Source organism: Mus caroli, chromosome 10, assembly GCF_900094665.2.
Source record: "Mus caroli chromosome 10, CAROLI_EIJ_v1.1, whole genome shotgun sequence".
In the NCBI taxonomy this organism is placed as follows: Eukaryota; Metazoa; Chordata; class Mammalia; order Rodentia; family Muridae; genus Mus; species Mus caroli.
In genome coordinates, this window is record NC_034579.1 from 13,763,670 (window position 1) to 13,779,690 (window position 16,021).

A 16,021-nucleotide genomic window follows, 5' to 3' on the forward strand; every position below is an offset into this window, starting at 1 on the left:
ACTGTTTGATGGCTGCCGGTTTGTTTATTTTAATAACAAGAAGAAATGTTATACTGCTAAAGTGGCCAAGAACCAGAAACTAGATAGTCAGTGGGCCTATGGGAAACCTAATATTATTATTCTGTTAAAGGACCATAGCTATACACATATATCAAGGCCCTGCTCCCACATCATCAGAGAAGCCTCTCCTTTCAGAAGATAGCAATTACACAGAGACCCACAAATAGACAATGTACAGGGAATGAAAGAGTTTGGAATACTCAGACCCAAATGGGACAATGCTCAACAAGTCTCTTCCCTCAAGGCTCAGGGTTCGCTCTGGAAGAAGAGGCAGAGAGATTGTAAGAGCCAGAGGTGGTGATGATCCCAAGAGAACAGTGTCCCTCAGACACAATAGTACTACTGCACATATGAGCACACAGAGACAGTGGCAATGTGCATAAGCCTACACAGGGTCCCAGCACTGTGGGAAAAGTTATTGAAAGTTAAGAAAAAAAAAAAAAACCCACAGAAACAAAAAACAAAAATCAAAGATGGGAAAGTAGCCACGAGGTCCCATCCCTAGCCAAAAAGCTATTTACAAGTCATGCCCACCAGCAAAAGGAAAATCAGCTTTCTCTCATAGAGTGTCATTGGGTCTATCAACCACACACCAGAGGAGGCCTTATGTCCAGGAGTAGTTGACCAACACAAATGAACTCAATTGGTTTTTTTTGTGTGTGTACCTTTTGTTTCTTCTTGGTTTGGCCTCCCCCTACCCCATTGTAGTATTGGTCTTTTGCTGGTTTGTTTTGATTTTTGTTTTTTGTTTCTGTGGGTTTTTTTTTTTCTTAACTTTCAATATTTTTGAGAAAGTAAAGTTGTGTGGGTAGGATCTTGGAGGGATAGGGAAAGAGAGAAATGGTCAAAATGTATTGTATGAGAGTAAATTTTTTAATTAAAAAAAGAAATATTGGAAACTAGGCATCAAGGCCCACAATTCCATCTCACAAAAAGAAGTCCCTTTTTAGGGTGGTTCTCGATGGCAGCATCTCTGCAGAGTGTCCCAGAAGACAACTATGGAGTATAATGACAAAGGGAAATTGCAAGATGAGACTCTAGATGAGCAATATACAAATTAGTCACAAGTCTCTTTCATTCTTCTACCTCTGAGGCCCTCAGTGCTGAAATGAAAAACAAAATTGCATCTTAGACAAAATGAATCACAGACGTTTCACATCAAATCCTATTATTGTGCAACTCCAGAAAGTCAGACAGAAGAAAGGTTCCTAAAGGGTTCAGAAAGAGGGAAGGAAATAAGACCATGTGCAAAAGAACAAGAATAAAATTGACCTCACACTTCTAAGAGAAAAGGGGGGGGGGGAAACAAAGAAACTGACATTTTCACTTTTTTTTTTATTGGAGAAATAATTTCCAACCTAAAAGTTATTATGGAGGCAAGGAATCAGTCAAGTCCGAGGCAAGAAACTGGCACTTCGGATGCAAAGTCTCAGACAAATGCCATCGCAAGAAGCTGCTACACCAATGGTTCTCAGCTTTCTTAATGCCCCTTGATAGTTCCTCATGTTGTGGTGACTCCCAACCAGAACAGTATTTTCATTGCTACTTCAGAACTGTGATTTTGCTACTATTACCAGTCATAACATAAATATCTGTGCTTTTTGCTGGTCTTGGGCAACCCCTATGAAAGGGTAATTTGGGACCAACAGGTTGAGAACCTCTGCAATAGAGGCTGTGCTTTGCAGAATAAGAAAGTAAAATCAACAAAAAGAGGAAGAAGGGAAAACCCATAAATGAGACAAGAGAGGGAATTCCTAGAATGGCAGCAGGGGAAAGCCAGCCCAGTTGTGCACCAGGTCCAGGAGCAACCTGACCAGCAGCCAGATCAGTCCTATTTGGGTATGGAGATGTAATCACCACAGAAATGCTAGGATCGGTGAATTATCTAATAGTTTTTATCTTGAGAGAGATAATATAGAGACATACTTCACAGGGTTCTTGTGCAGTTTGAGAAGATAGAGAAGTTCCAATATCAAATCGTTGAAAATAGCCAGGTATGGTGGTACATGCATGGTCACAACCCCAGTTAGCAGAAAATAAAATTTCTTTTTATTGAAAATACTTTTTTTGTATACACTATATTCTGATCATGATTTTCCTTCCCCCAACTCCTCCCAGATCCTACCAACCCAACTCCATCCTTTGTGTCTCCCTAGCTGTCCTGGAATGCACTCCAGAGACCCAGCCAGCCTCAAACTCAGAAATTTGCCTGCCTCTGCTTCTGCCTTTTGAGTGCTGAGATTAATCCTCTCTCTTGTAGAGAAATTTAATCCAGCAATATGGCTACTCTGTCAAGGGATCATATCCAAAGGCCTTCTGGGTCTGTGTGAGCTGACTGAAAAATAGACAAGGCTTTGGTACACACCTTGAATTCCTCTGGCTAGAATACAGACACACCTTTAGTGCAAGCTTCCAAACCCAAACAATGACTTCTAATTGAGAGGCAGCCAAGCTGACTGCAGAGAGAGAATTGACAGAATGAGTCAGAGGTAGGATAATACCAACTCACATGGGATCAGCATAGGAAAAAGAGGCTATTTAAGAGCAGAGATAGAGATAGAGAGATGAAAGAGATAAAGAGATATAGATAGAGGTATGGTGTGTGTGTGTGTGTGTGTGTGAGAGAGACAGAGAGAGAGAGAGAGAGAGAGAGAGAGAGAGAGAGAGAGAGTTTTACCAGGACAGTTTTACAGAGACATACTGCAGAAAGAACAAGCTAGGCTCAGGTGAAGACAAAAGGAACCAGAGAATGAGAAGGAGACAGAAGATTAGAATATATTGCTAAAGTTAGTATGAGGCCAAGCAGAGCAATTTAGTCAGAAGCCAGACTGAAACAGTCAGCTTGGAGAGGAGTTTTGAGCCAGAACAGCTGAGTTGAACCATCCAGCCAGAGTTCAGAAAAAGGAACGTTATTCAGCAGTAAGTCTCCAATATGACAATTACTTCTGGCAAATAAAAGTTACATTTATACACTCTCTCTTTAGAAAATAAGCAGGCAATTAAAAACCTTCAAACAAACCATCAAACTCACACATGCTCACAAGCATACACACTCAAACACACACACAATTTATAAAATCACAGAATTGGAATATGATATATAATAATATACAAGCAAAGGCCAGTAAGACACAGGAGGGGAAGAAGAGGATGAGGAGGACGAGGTGAAGGAGGAAGAGGAGGAAGAGGAGGAGGAGACCAAACAAAGCAACAAGAGACAACGGTTCTATAAAAACATCTCTGAGTTTCTCTTGTGTTGGTCATCTGTTGATGGGCATGGAACTTGCCCTTATGCGTGGTTTGTACACCCATTGAGACTCCATTGGAGAAAACTGGTTTTCCTTTGAAACCAAAGTCAATCGCAGATAGCTTCTTGCTTAGGGAGGGAAGCCTGTGTCTTCTTCCCCATCTCAGCACTGGAAACATAGAATATGACTGAAGAACTGAGATTCGATTTTGTTGTAAAAATGAGCAAGAAGGGAGTGCAAATAACAAACACCTTTATTATTATGGGAACACAATAGATAGTGTCAAAAATTGACAGCAATACAGCTAATGTTCTGTCTTTGCCAATTCCAGACCCTCAGATTCAATCCATTACAGATCAAAGACATTTAAGTGAGCCTGATGGCTGAGGTGTAGATTATGGTGAAGTACTTACACAACGCTTTGGGTTTTATCTGTAACACTTAACGGGGGAAAGTACCTGTTGAACATGTATTATTTGATTTTTTTTCCTTTGTCTTTAATCCCTAGACAACATGCTATAACAACCATTTTCATGCCATGTGTACTCTACTAGGTATGATAAAAAACCCAGAAATGATTTAAAGCAAACAAGAGACCATAGCTATAATATATGTAAACAATGTCCCATTTTACATAATAGGTTGGAAACATCTGCAGAGTTTGGTAGGGGAGGAAGTGTTCAGAAACCAAGCATACTAGGATGTCAATGAGTGAATGTGTGAGCATTTCACTTACAGATCACAAAGTAAGTCCCACAGAAAACATCTACCATTTGGTATCTGTGCCTCTGGAGGGCTATGATCAGGCTGGAGGGAGAGAATGAGAACAAGAAATCACTGTTACTTGTAACAAACCTTAACATTGACTTCATAACTTATTTACCTATATTTACATAAAAATTAAAATGATATTTTTGAAAACTTTGAAGGTGTAGACTTATATTTTGTGTATTCTCAAGGCGTATTTTACAATAAACAGAGATGTATTAAGTTTTCTTCATTTGTTAGCCTAATCAAAATTCTGGGCCATGGGTGGATTCTTATGAGCTGCATCTTTATGAAGACATGTGACCCCATTCTGGATGTTTTGGGTAGCTATCATGTAGCTGTTATTTTTTCCCCTTGTTGATTTAACTCACACTAATAAGATACCGTAAGTTCCTACACATTAGTAGTCTTGGAAGTCCAAGATCAAAGTGTAGGCAGATTCCATGTCTCATGAGGACTTAAAGATAGCCAGTATATCTTACCAGTATAACCTCATAAGAGGAGGGAGGGCGTTTCCTCCAACCCTCTGCAGAAAGGCATTCCCAACTGAAATTATACGATGTGCATCCAAATTGCCTAATGACTTCCCAAAGGCCTAATCTCTCAACATCACTCTGGAGGAAATATAAACACTCAGAAGAAAGAGAGCAGGAGCATGTATCTGTGCAATTAAATCATGGCAAGCTGTATGAACAAAACATATGTAATAATTTGAACGGATCAAATGTGGAGGAAATTGAACCATTTCCCACTATGCATTGCAGAAAAATAGGAGGTACTCAGACTGACTAGCAGCTGACACTATATTCATGTTCCACATTACAATTTGGGTTTAGCAACTATTATCTGTCATGTAGATCAACACTGACAATTTGAATAATATTTATTGGTTTTGTCAATAAGCCAATAACTGGAGATTTGTTTCCTCTATCTAGATAAAGAGAGCAATGGAACAGTTCCTTTAGCTGAGTTTCTAACACTCACAAACTGGACTTTAAAACCCAAGACAGAAGGCCCCAAGTCTTGAATACTAGAGACTTACGATGCAAGAGAATTCTGAGACAGGACACACTGAAGTTTTTGAGCAGAAAATAGTATTTTTTTCATGCCAGCACTGGTGAAGTCGGCTCATGTCTAAAGGCTGAGCTCCAAGTCCAGCTGTTTCATTAGTTCCCTCTTTATCTCCCTTACATGGTAAGGTATGTTCTGATTGTGTGGTCTATATTACAGAGTTGCGACAGAATCGCACATGCACAGCTAGACACTGATCGTGGTATGCTGCCTTCCCTTTGGACTGGGAGAGCCCTCTCCTCAATGATTTCAAGTCGTCTGAGCCGAAGGTTATCACTCTAACTACTCAAGACGAAATGCCAGCTGCTCTTAAAGGACCAACACAGCACGGGTGACATCTCCTAAATTTTGGTGTCGGCAGTCTCAGCTCCTTACCATCAGAAGTTGTTTCAAACTCTTCCAGCAACCGTGGCTCACAATCCTTATAATCTTGGCTCCTGCCTCTGCTCTTCAGAGTCTCTTTTCCTTTGTCTTCCATAGTCTTGGCTTCCCTGCTGTCCCCTGTACCCTCAATGTCCTTAATCTCTTACAGATTCTGTCCTTGGTAGTACTCTGACCTCTTTCAGCTGACTCTTATAGATATAGCTTGGAGCCTTGGGTATCGGGGCTCATAGCTCAGGAATTCTTGGCAGCCTCCATCCATACCAGCATTGCTAAAGCCACAGTTAGAATACCTGAGGACTTGACATTCCTAACCATCCCAACCTATCCTACTTGTGATAAAAATCCCAATCAGCCAAAGACACCACTCAAGAGAAGTCTTTATTAGAGCCTAATGTTGTAATACCAGGGAACAGAGCATGGTGGAAGTTACCCAGACTCACCTGAAAAGAGTAGTCTGTTTAAACAGCCAGAAGAGGGGCCCAGATGCACATGTTCAGTCTAATTCCACCACTCCTAGTTCCACATATGCAGCTCCCGATTCCACCTGACTCAAGCCCTACACAAAGACCAATGATCGGTTCCCCTTCCACCAATCACTGTACTTTTTTTTTTTTTCTGAGTCACAGCAGGAGGAGCTGCTGAGTTCACCAAGGTTTGTCTAGACTTGTTATCTAGAATCTCCCAAATCTTAGACAGATTGTGTGAGAAGAGGTCCCAGCTGGAACATGGTCTCCCAAAGCAGACCTTGTTGGCGTCAGTTCCAATCCTGATCACAGTTGTTAGTGAAGCTGAAGTTACGCGATTCCTGGAGGGCCAGAGAAGTTTGTTTGTTCGTTTTGTTTTGTTTTATTTTGTTTTGTGTTTAAGAGTTGAGATGCCTCTTACTCCACACAGCCACGTTAAGGTAGAGAATATGTCAGCTGTCAATCGGTCAAGCAGCTGACTGAACCACACCTGACATTTAAAATATCATAGGATGTTTATAACAACAGCAACAAAAACCCTAGGGAACTAGCATTAATGATGTTTAGCAACACACAACTCCTATGCAAATATCTTTAGAGAGAGTTGGTTCATTCTGTGATTCAGTTTTGTGGAATTTTAAAGTGATACATATATGAAAATGTATATTTTATAATAACTTGAAGAAAGGTTAGCCAGGTGGTGGTGGCACACGCCTTTAATCCCTGCACTTGAGAGGCTAGTCTTGTCTAAAAAGTGGGCACTCACTTTGAAACTCACAGAGAAACCCTATGGAGTGGCAGGGAGAAAAGAAAAGGACAGGTATAAGAAAGCTATGCCTGTTTTCATGTTAGTACATATTGTATGTTGTAGCCTCCCCTCCCCCAGCCTTAATGGTTCCACTGTTTACACCTGGATGGAGCTTGCCACTCCATCGTTCTGCCACGCCCACTGCTGGAGCCCCACCCCTTTGCTGTTCCGAAGCCATCACGTGTTCACCTGCAACCTTACTCCAAGATTATTTGGCGGGATTTGGGTCCCTCCCCCTCCTTCATAACTGAGTGTCGGAAATAAAAAATTGAGCTTACCTGCTTTGACTTAGCTACATTTCTTTCTCTCGTCGCCTAGTCCCTCTTCTCTTCCAGGTTTCCAAAATGCCTTTCCAGGCTCGAACCCAGACCTGTGATCTGCTGGCCCGACACAACAGTATGTATGTATGTATGTATGTATGCATACACACAATAACATAATAAGACAGTCCAGTCATTAGATTTCCTCTTCCATTAGTTTCAATGGAAACTATTTTACTAAAAGGGCCTGTACCTCTAAGTGGGACTTTTCATGGACCCCACCCCCAGCTGTATAAATAATGACATGGAGTCATTAATATTTTAATGCCTCAGCTTGGCAGTCTCCCAACTACTCTAGCTGACTAATTCTGGCCTACGTCTTGTCACATGGCCAGGTCTACCTCTCTGCTCCGTCCTGAATCATCCCTTCTGTGATCCCTGGTGAACCTCCTGCATTTGATTGCTTCTCCCTATCTCTGCCTGGAAGTCCCGCCTTCTAGTCCCTGCTCAGCTATTGGCCATCAGTTCTTTATTACATCCAATAGGCCAGGAAGGAAGGATGAATGTTTGCAAAAATATGAGGCTGGCGATGGGCCACGGAAATAACAATACCAAGATGCTACGAGTACTTAGCTCTCTGCAGGTACCCGTTAAACAATTGATGACACAGAAACACACCTTCACAAAATGAACCCTAACAGTACCTTATTTAAAATTGATTAGAACTGATTTGCACTTGGAGATCTGAATGAGCTGATTGCTCCAATCCAGGATGTGCTGTCTTCTGATTTGTGGTTTTGACCGAACATTCACTATGTGAGGATTAAGGAGAAAATATTATTTTCCTTCACCAGCTTCATTGTGTTTGCCATGAAATGCCCGAAATTAACCTGTAAACCCCAGTTGCCCAAGGACTAGGTAACTTCCTGGAATGCTGGGAGTTGTAGTTCTTAGAAAATAACAAAGCCTCATAGGAAACTATGATGGCCTATAGGTTTGTCCTTATAAATCCCTGCTACACAGGCTCAAGGCCATTCCAGCTGAGAAACTCCAGGGAATGGTCCTGATTAAAGTCGAGGATTTGGTGGTCAGTATTTAATATTTAATAAAGCTAGCTTTAATTTGCCCGGAGCTGGTGGACTTGGGGGTTTTTTCTCTGGCAAATCCCAGGATTAATAGTCACTGCAGTGTCTCTGTCAGAGTTTCTCCTTCTCAGACTGATTCTTCCCATCATGCCTTTCCTGCACCCCTTTTCAGCCCTTTCTGTGATTGTGACTTACAGCACCCCGAGCTCAGGGAGTAGGGAAGCACTTGGGAGTGGGGTGCACGTTAGCGTCCTTTTCATTCCTTTTAATAATCTGAAACTGAGGTAGAGGCTTTTAAAAAACATGAACTTACTCCTTTACAGTGCTGGAGGTAAAAGTCCAAAATGAGTTCCATGGGGTCTGAGGTGAAGCTGTTGGTGTGGCTGCATCCCTCTGGCGGCTTGAGAGAAGAGTGTTTTGTTGCCTTCCCAGCTTCCAAGGCTTCTTATGCTCCTCGACGCAGGACCTTACTCCATGACACACCCCACTTAGATCAACAGATGTCCTGATCTGATTCTCAGCCTGCTTGCCTCATTTATAAGGACTCTGTGATTAGTGGTCACCCTCAGATCATTCTAGATGACTCTCCACCCCACAATCCTTGACCACTTCTGCAAGTCCCCTCTACATGTAAAGTGCCAGATTCAAGGGCTGCCCCAGGAGGACATGGATGTCTCAGAGATGCTGTGCCAAGACTAAATCTGTTTTGGTAAGACATGGAAATACATTCCCCAGAAAGCTTAAGACACCGTGAGTGGCTATGAGTTAGGAGGAAGGCTTGTTTCTTTTGCACAGGATATTAAGCCGTTTCTCTGACTGTCCTGGAACTCACCATATTGACCAGGCTGGCCTTGAAGTCACAGAGAGCCACCTACCTCTGCCTCTAGGCCCTAGGAAGGCATTTTTAGGATGAGCGAGCTGATGAGATGTCAGCTCTGGACACACCACACATGCAAAGACTACCTAAACCACAGTTCCAAAAGCCACCTAAATGTGCATTTCAAACTTTGCAAAAACAATAGTAACAACCACAAGAAAGCAGTGTCCTCAGAATTAGTGTCTCTGCCACCTCTCCTGTGCTGTGCCACACCGCATCTTTGGTGGTTCCTAAAAGAAACCTGATACTAACTAATCCAGGGCTGAATCATAAACCCCAGGGAGATAAACCAAGAAATAAAAACACTCCTGATGTATTCGAAAGTAACAACAATGTCAGAAAACCGCACCAGGAGGCCATTCATCTGGGTTTGAATTTTAAAGAGGGCTAAACATGGAGAGTCTTACAATTCACCAGCTGCTTTTCTTTCAAAGGATACTCCCCTGGCACCTACTGAAGCACAGGCAGACTTCTTTCTTGCTGCGTCACGGGGTGTTTCCTTCCCCGCCCCCTCCCTTTGTGGGCGTGTATGTGTGTGTGTGTGTGTGTGTGTGTGTGTGTGTGTGCAGTTTCTCCCTCCTTGTAAGAACTCAGCCCTGCTGCCTGTTCCTGCTGCTGCTGCTGCTGCTGCTGCTGCTGCTCTGACTCTACCACCTCTTTCCTCTCTTTTCTCTTCCTGCTTAGCTCCCTTCCTTCTGGTAAGTATGACAAACACTTCCCAAAGCCCTGCGAGGGGCAGCCTGTAGTCTGTAGTGTTCAAAAGTTACAGACGCCAGCAAATGGTAGAAGGGCTTTCCATTGTTCAACTTCACAAGACAACGGGTGGCTCAGGAAGGGATGGTGTGTGCGTGTATGAGCAGCCACAGGAACTGCTAGCACAAGGGAAAGAAACACTCCTCCTTCCCCGAGGGGCACAGAGCCAATAAAGTTTGTAAAAGACAGATTTTAGAGTTTCTTTGTAAGAAGAAACTTTACTACAAAAGGGACTATTTTAAGGTTCTTTGGCTTTGTTTATATTTGGCTTTCCTTCTTGTTTGTTTGTTCTGAGGTGTCTTAAAGAAGTAAATTGTCCTGTAAATAAAATAGGTTACTGTTTTAAAAGAAGGTTGGAGTTTGGAGATACTGGACATCAGTGGAGCATTTGAGGTGCTGAGACTGATACATGCACACGCATGCACACATCAACTAATATGGAACAGGAGTTTAAAGAGTATCCATAGACCTAAGCTTGAATAGATCACGTGAACGTTTTCATGTAGCCTAACCACAGTAAAATGCCCATGGATTGTTTGAATAGCTGCTTTGAACTTTGATTGACTTCAGATCTCACCCAATGATAATCTCCCCTACACTTAAAAGTTCACATATGGATTCAAACCAGTAAATGGTCACAATTTTTAGTCTGACTGAGAGCCTATTCTCTTGACTTCAGGGATGAAGGGCTAAATGTCAGAACTCATTTTAGAAGAACTTAAAATAACTTCTGGCAGGGCAGCAGGTGACACGTGTCTCTGTGTGCTTGGGGGAGGCAGGAGTTATATATAGCAGAGAGCATGGCGAGCAGAGGTCAGGCTCTAGATTGCAGTGGTGGAGACACTGCCACATTGTGTGATAACCAAGTGATTGGATTAAAAGGAGTGACCTTCCTTCTAAGTCCTGGGTGAGCCACAGGTGGGTGGGGACTGTCTCCACACTGTGTCTTCCACTCTCGGGTTGGTAGTCAAGTGTTCAACACCTACTACATTCAAGTGCTTGACACCTGCCCTAAAAATGAGCCAAGGAAGCTATGCAGTTTATAACACAGCATGTTTTTGTTTCCACTGACATGCCAACACAACCGCAAAACCCGTGAAGCTAGGGAATGCTGCCATATTTTTATGCTATTAATTAGCAGCATAACTATTGAGTTATATTTGTAAACAAAAGGCACCAGAACTTAAAAACCTAAGCCAAATCTCTCCGCCCCTCAGCATGGTAGGAGCAAAGCCTGGAGTCGTCTTTAATGCAATGTGCTGTGTTGTTCCATATTTCCCAGAGGCTCTATATTATGTGGGTGTTGTTGTTGATGTTGTTGCTGCTGGGAGACAGGATTATATAGCAGAGGCAGGCTAGGGACTCTGTGTAGCTGACGATGACCTTGAACGCCTGACTTGCCTTCCTTTCACAAAGAATAAGAAGTAGACATGCCCCAGCATGCCTGGTTTGAGTCCATATTGCATTTGAATTATTTTTCTAGCTTAAGATATACATTGCTATGTCTTAAAATTCTTATACTTTCCTGGAACTTTTTGAGTTAGAAAATTACCATCTTTTTACTTCAAAGATAAAGTCAGTTTCTAGGGTAAAAGACTGTTATAGAAATTTAAGGAGTTAGTATTATATGTGGGCTGGAGAGATGGCTCAGTGAGTAAAATTGCTTGCTATACAAGCGTAAGGATTAGAGTTCTGATCCTGACAACCATGTGGAAACTTGGATGCAGTCAAATGAGCCTGTAATTACAGTGCTATTAGGGACAGAGGCAGGAGGATAACTGGGGCTTGCTGACTGCCACCCTAGTGCCAGGTTCAGTGAGAGGCTCTTGTTTTAAAGGTAGAAGATGGATGGGACACCAGACATCCTTCACTGGCCTCCGCATGCACACACACACACACACACACACACACACACACATGTGTGTGAAAACACTCATACACATATATACACATGAAAATACATTTCTAAGGATCACCATCATTCATTCATATTACTGGCTTATTTATACATTTCTCTTTCCCTGTTTTAATTAAAAAACATTAGTCTGAAGCTCAAAACCCTCTTTTTTCTGATTGATAATTGCATGTTGCATATTATCAGGGAGAAAACACTAGAAAAGCAATTTTACCTAGTAATGTAGTAAAATACACAAGTTAAACTTTTTTACCTAAAGGTTGAAAAATAGCTTATGGATGTAACTGTTATGAATTATTTTTAGTAATCAGAATGGTTCCTGTATTAAATATTAAATTAAAAATTAAATAAAAATTAAACTTTGCATGAAAATGTCTATGTGCAAGCACTTTTAAAGTCTGTGAGGTCTACACCTGAAAATCCTAACACAAATTGACAAATATATTCATAAAACAATACCATAAATTAACTCAAACAATTTCAACAAAAAGGGATAGTGCTAAAATGTGAAGATTACACTCAAGATAGGACAGTAATACGACCTGAGTTTTAGTGTCGATGGTATGTGAAAGTTCATTTATTCTATGGCAGATCCCTAAATTAGGTGGCGCCTCTCTGAGAGATATCCTTATCATTAGTATGTAAGTGAAATTGTTAGGTGAAATATGACTGTGCTTCCCACCAGATCCCACTCCCATATGGAGATTAATCATCCTGATCAGGTCTCAGTGGAGCACCCAAATCCTCCAGGGGACAGCTCATCACTCAATCAAAACGGCAGGGGAAAGCAAGATGGCGAGCGGTCCTCAACCTCAGGCCAAGCGCCAGAGCAAGAGGGAAGCCTGCATCCCGAGAAGGGAGCCCATGATGTCGCCGAAGAGTTGAGCCGGCAACTGGAAGACATCATAAGCACGTATGGGTCTGCCGCCAGTCCCAGAGGGAAGGAGGGCACCTCTGAAACTAAGGAGCAGCCCCCAAACACAGAGGCACCAAACAATGAGGATGCTGACTATGAAGAAACCACTGAAGAGATAGACAGAGAACCCACTGCTCCTGAAGAGCCAGCCACAGCCAAAGAGCCTGTCAGCAATAAAGAGCAAAAGCTGGAAAAGAAAATCTTAAAAGGATTAGGCAAGTATTATGTTCTAATGTCTCTATCTGACATACCCTGTCCCCAACCTTGCTCAAGGGCTGGGACGCCCTCCCCGCCCCTGCCACTCCCACCCTGGCCTTTCCCTATACAATGCAGACATTCTCTCTCTCTCTCTCTTTCGCTCTCTCTGGCTCTGGCTCTGGCTCTGGCTCTCGCTCTCGCTCTCGCTCTCCCCCCCCCCACTAGCCCCCCAGCCTGCCATTTCTCTATTCTTGGAGCCTGTGAACTCGCCTGAGAGCAGACTCCCAATAAACCTGCCTCTAATATATTCTAATCTGGTTTGAATTGGTTCCTTTCACTGGCAGAGAAATAACCTATCAGCCATACAAATATATTTGGATTAATTTCATATCATCCTTTTGTAATTTTCTAAATTTTCTATTTCTGTATTTTTCTCTAGCCCATCCCTTTTCATATTACTAAAGTGAAGGTTTTTTTACATGATGCCAATCAATTTGGCTCACATGCCTACCCATGGCTCTTAGAATTCCAAACCAAAATTCTTAAGATATTTTTTGGTCCTGTGGTCTAACCCTGACAGGCTCAAGCTTGATCTCATTTTACCGTATTCCCCTGAATCTCTTTCTTTTCCATGCCATCCCTGACCCCAGCACTACCCTAGCCATTCTCATCTTCTCTTTTAGTTCTTTGAACTTCCATGCTCTGTTCTCCAAAGGCCTGCACACATTCTACCTAAAAACATCTGCACCCTTCCAGTCCTTTGAGCATAGAACTTCTGCTTGCCATTTAGCTCATAACCAAAAGGTATTTTCTTAGCCACATCCTAACGTTGTAATCTCCTTGGGTCTACATTATGCCATGAGTCATTCTTTAGTAGTACTAACAAGCATTTCGAATCATACATTTTGGGGGAGAGTATTTGGTTAATGTAACTAATTCCCAATTGGATTTTTTTTCTATCTCAAGAACAGTGTGTGTGTGTGTGTGTGTGTGTGTGTGTGTGTGTGTGCGCGCGTGTGTGTGTTGGATATCATTGGATGTCTATGGTATAAGATAAGAGATGACAAATTAAAGACTCAATAGTAATTTGCTATAAAAATGAAGGAATGGAACATTTAAAGCAGCCTTAACAAATAAGCAAAATATGATAAATAGGGGTAAGTTTATTGATAAAATAATTGTCAATTAGATGACTTATTGTAAAATATTTTTGATTAAGGATATATCACAAAAAACTGTGGTTATATCTGCCAAGAACTGCAGAAGACATATACCTGAGCTGTTCTTCCATTCATTAATTTCATGACTATTTGTTAATGCCTGGTTATAAGGTACTATGTTGGGAGAACAAAAAGAAGAGATGACCCTTTGGTTAAGGAGCTCTTGGTACAGAGAGAAAAGCAAACACATGAACTATTACTCAGCAGAAATATGCAGAGGAGGAAATGTTCTTGAAGAGCATGGGGACCGGTAGCACCAACAGTAACTGTGGATGACGGGAAAGAATGCTAATTTTGCATACCCTGCATCCTATGACTGGAAACACACTACTGCACCTAGTGCAGCCCCCCAGTCTGTCCCCACTCATGACTGCAGCACAGCACTCCCTTCAAAGACAATTTCCCACATACGACTTGGTTAGTTTCACCTTTCTCACTTCTCCCTTACGTTTTCTTCAGCTTCTGTGATAGATGGGTAAGTTCTCAAGGGTAGTAACCACTTCTTGTTCATTTGTATGGCCTGATAGAATGAAATGCCAAGGAGACTGTGTGAGAACTGTGCTCAGACATGAGTAACAGATTTCTGTCTGTAAACCCAAGTAACCTCCACGTGGGTAGAGTACTGCTATGTACATAAAACTCTTACAAAGGCTTCTGGGAAGGAGGGTTCAGTGATACCTTCTAGTAATACACCTGACCCCTCTGCCTCTGCAACATAAAGATCACAATGACATTTAATATATTTTCGTATTCCAACAACGCAAAGTTGACTCACTCTAGAACACTGGGGGGCATAATAGTGTCCCTCTGTGTTACAGAGCAATTTTTTTTTCTCTTCTCCAATCAAATCACATCTTGGATGTTCCCCTTAGCACTGTCATGTTAAAGATCCAGAATATTTCTGAACCACTGTGTATATCATCTTAAACCTGGACATATAATATCTACAGGAGTCTTAGTGTATCTGCTGTACTGAGGGACAAAATATGAAGAAAATAAGAGAAAATTAAAGACAACCATTTGGAGGTTTCATACTCTCTTCCATGAGTTGTTTTATAAATCTGTATAATACTTACAATTACCAAATCCTTAGGACAGTTTTTCAGGATGAGAAAGTAATTACATGTTTTTCCCCTGCCACTCTCTACAAATTACTCAGCTCCAGCCCAATGTGTTTGTCTAGAACTTCTGTTTGTGCACCAGAGGCCCACTTTAGGCATGTGTGGGCCAGTGGCCTTTCTGTGCCATCCCACTCAACATCATTAGCATGTTCTTCCACACACAGTGCTGTCTCAGCTACACTCAGAGTTATAACAACATTTTCAGGCAAGCCTACACATAAACCCACCACTTCCAACTTAGATGCCTGTAAGTGGCTTTCGCCTTTCTTGGCTACTTGTAAATTAAATGGTGCTGCAATATTGTCTACAAACTTAACTGTGTGTTTAAATCCAACTCAGAATTTGTCAAAACTATGAAATGCACAGAGATTCAGAACTGGTCGACAAAAATCAGGCCAAGGAACTATGACAGTTTAGCAGAAAGCAAGTTGTGGAAAAAAAGCTTGCTAATGGCTTTGAAAACTGTTCCTTCCAACCTTAGAGTTAAAACATTCTGGCTGTGGGCTTCCCTGGGCAGATGGAGATTACCAGATGAGATATGGCTCTGCCTGAAGATGCCTGTAATTCTCTTATTATAAAAGAAAGCATGTTATAGGCAGCCCTACAACTGCAGAGGTCTGACATTTCTCTAAAGAGTAATACTAAATATGCCAGAGAAGGAGACTTGTTGTGGGATAATTTATTGACCATCACTGACTACAGGTAAGTTTCTATTTATACACCAGGACACTTTGGACTCCATGATATCTTCAGATACCCATTTACCTCTTCTCATCTTCCTTAGAACACACACACAGGTCTGATAAAAATTCAAAGTGTTCTTGAGGAAAAGATAAGAGACCAAAGGACCTCAAGGAAAAGAGTTCCTTGGTG

General features: G+C 41.8%; 1 protein-coding gene across 1 annotated transcript in view; it reads left to right on the forward strand.

The window, feature by feature from the left end:
* The first annotated feature begins 9,531 nt into the window (after positions 1-9,531).
* The window catches only part of Txlnb (taxilin beta), a 42,490-nt gene continuing 36,000 nt past the window's right edge, over positions 9,532-16,021 (forward strand). Inside the window, exons 1-2 of the mRNA XM_021174748.2 lie at positions 9,532-9,723; positions 12,379-12,824. Coding sequence (XP_021030407.1) covers positions 12,392-12,824 — 433 coding nt within the window. The 5' untranslated portion in view covers positions 9,532-9,723; positions 12,379-12,391. The remainder of the gene's footprint in view (positions 9,724-12,378; positions 12,825-16,021) is intronic.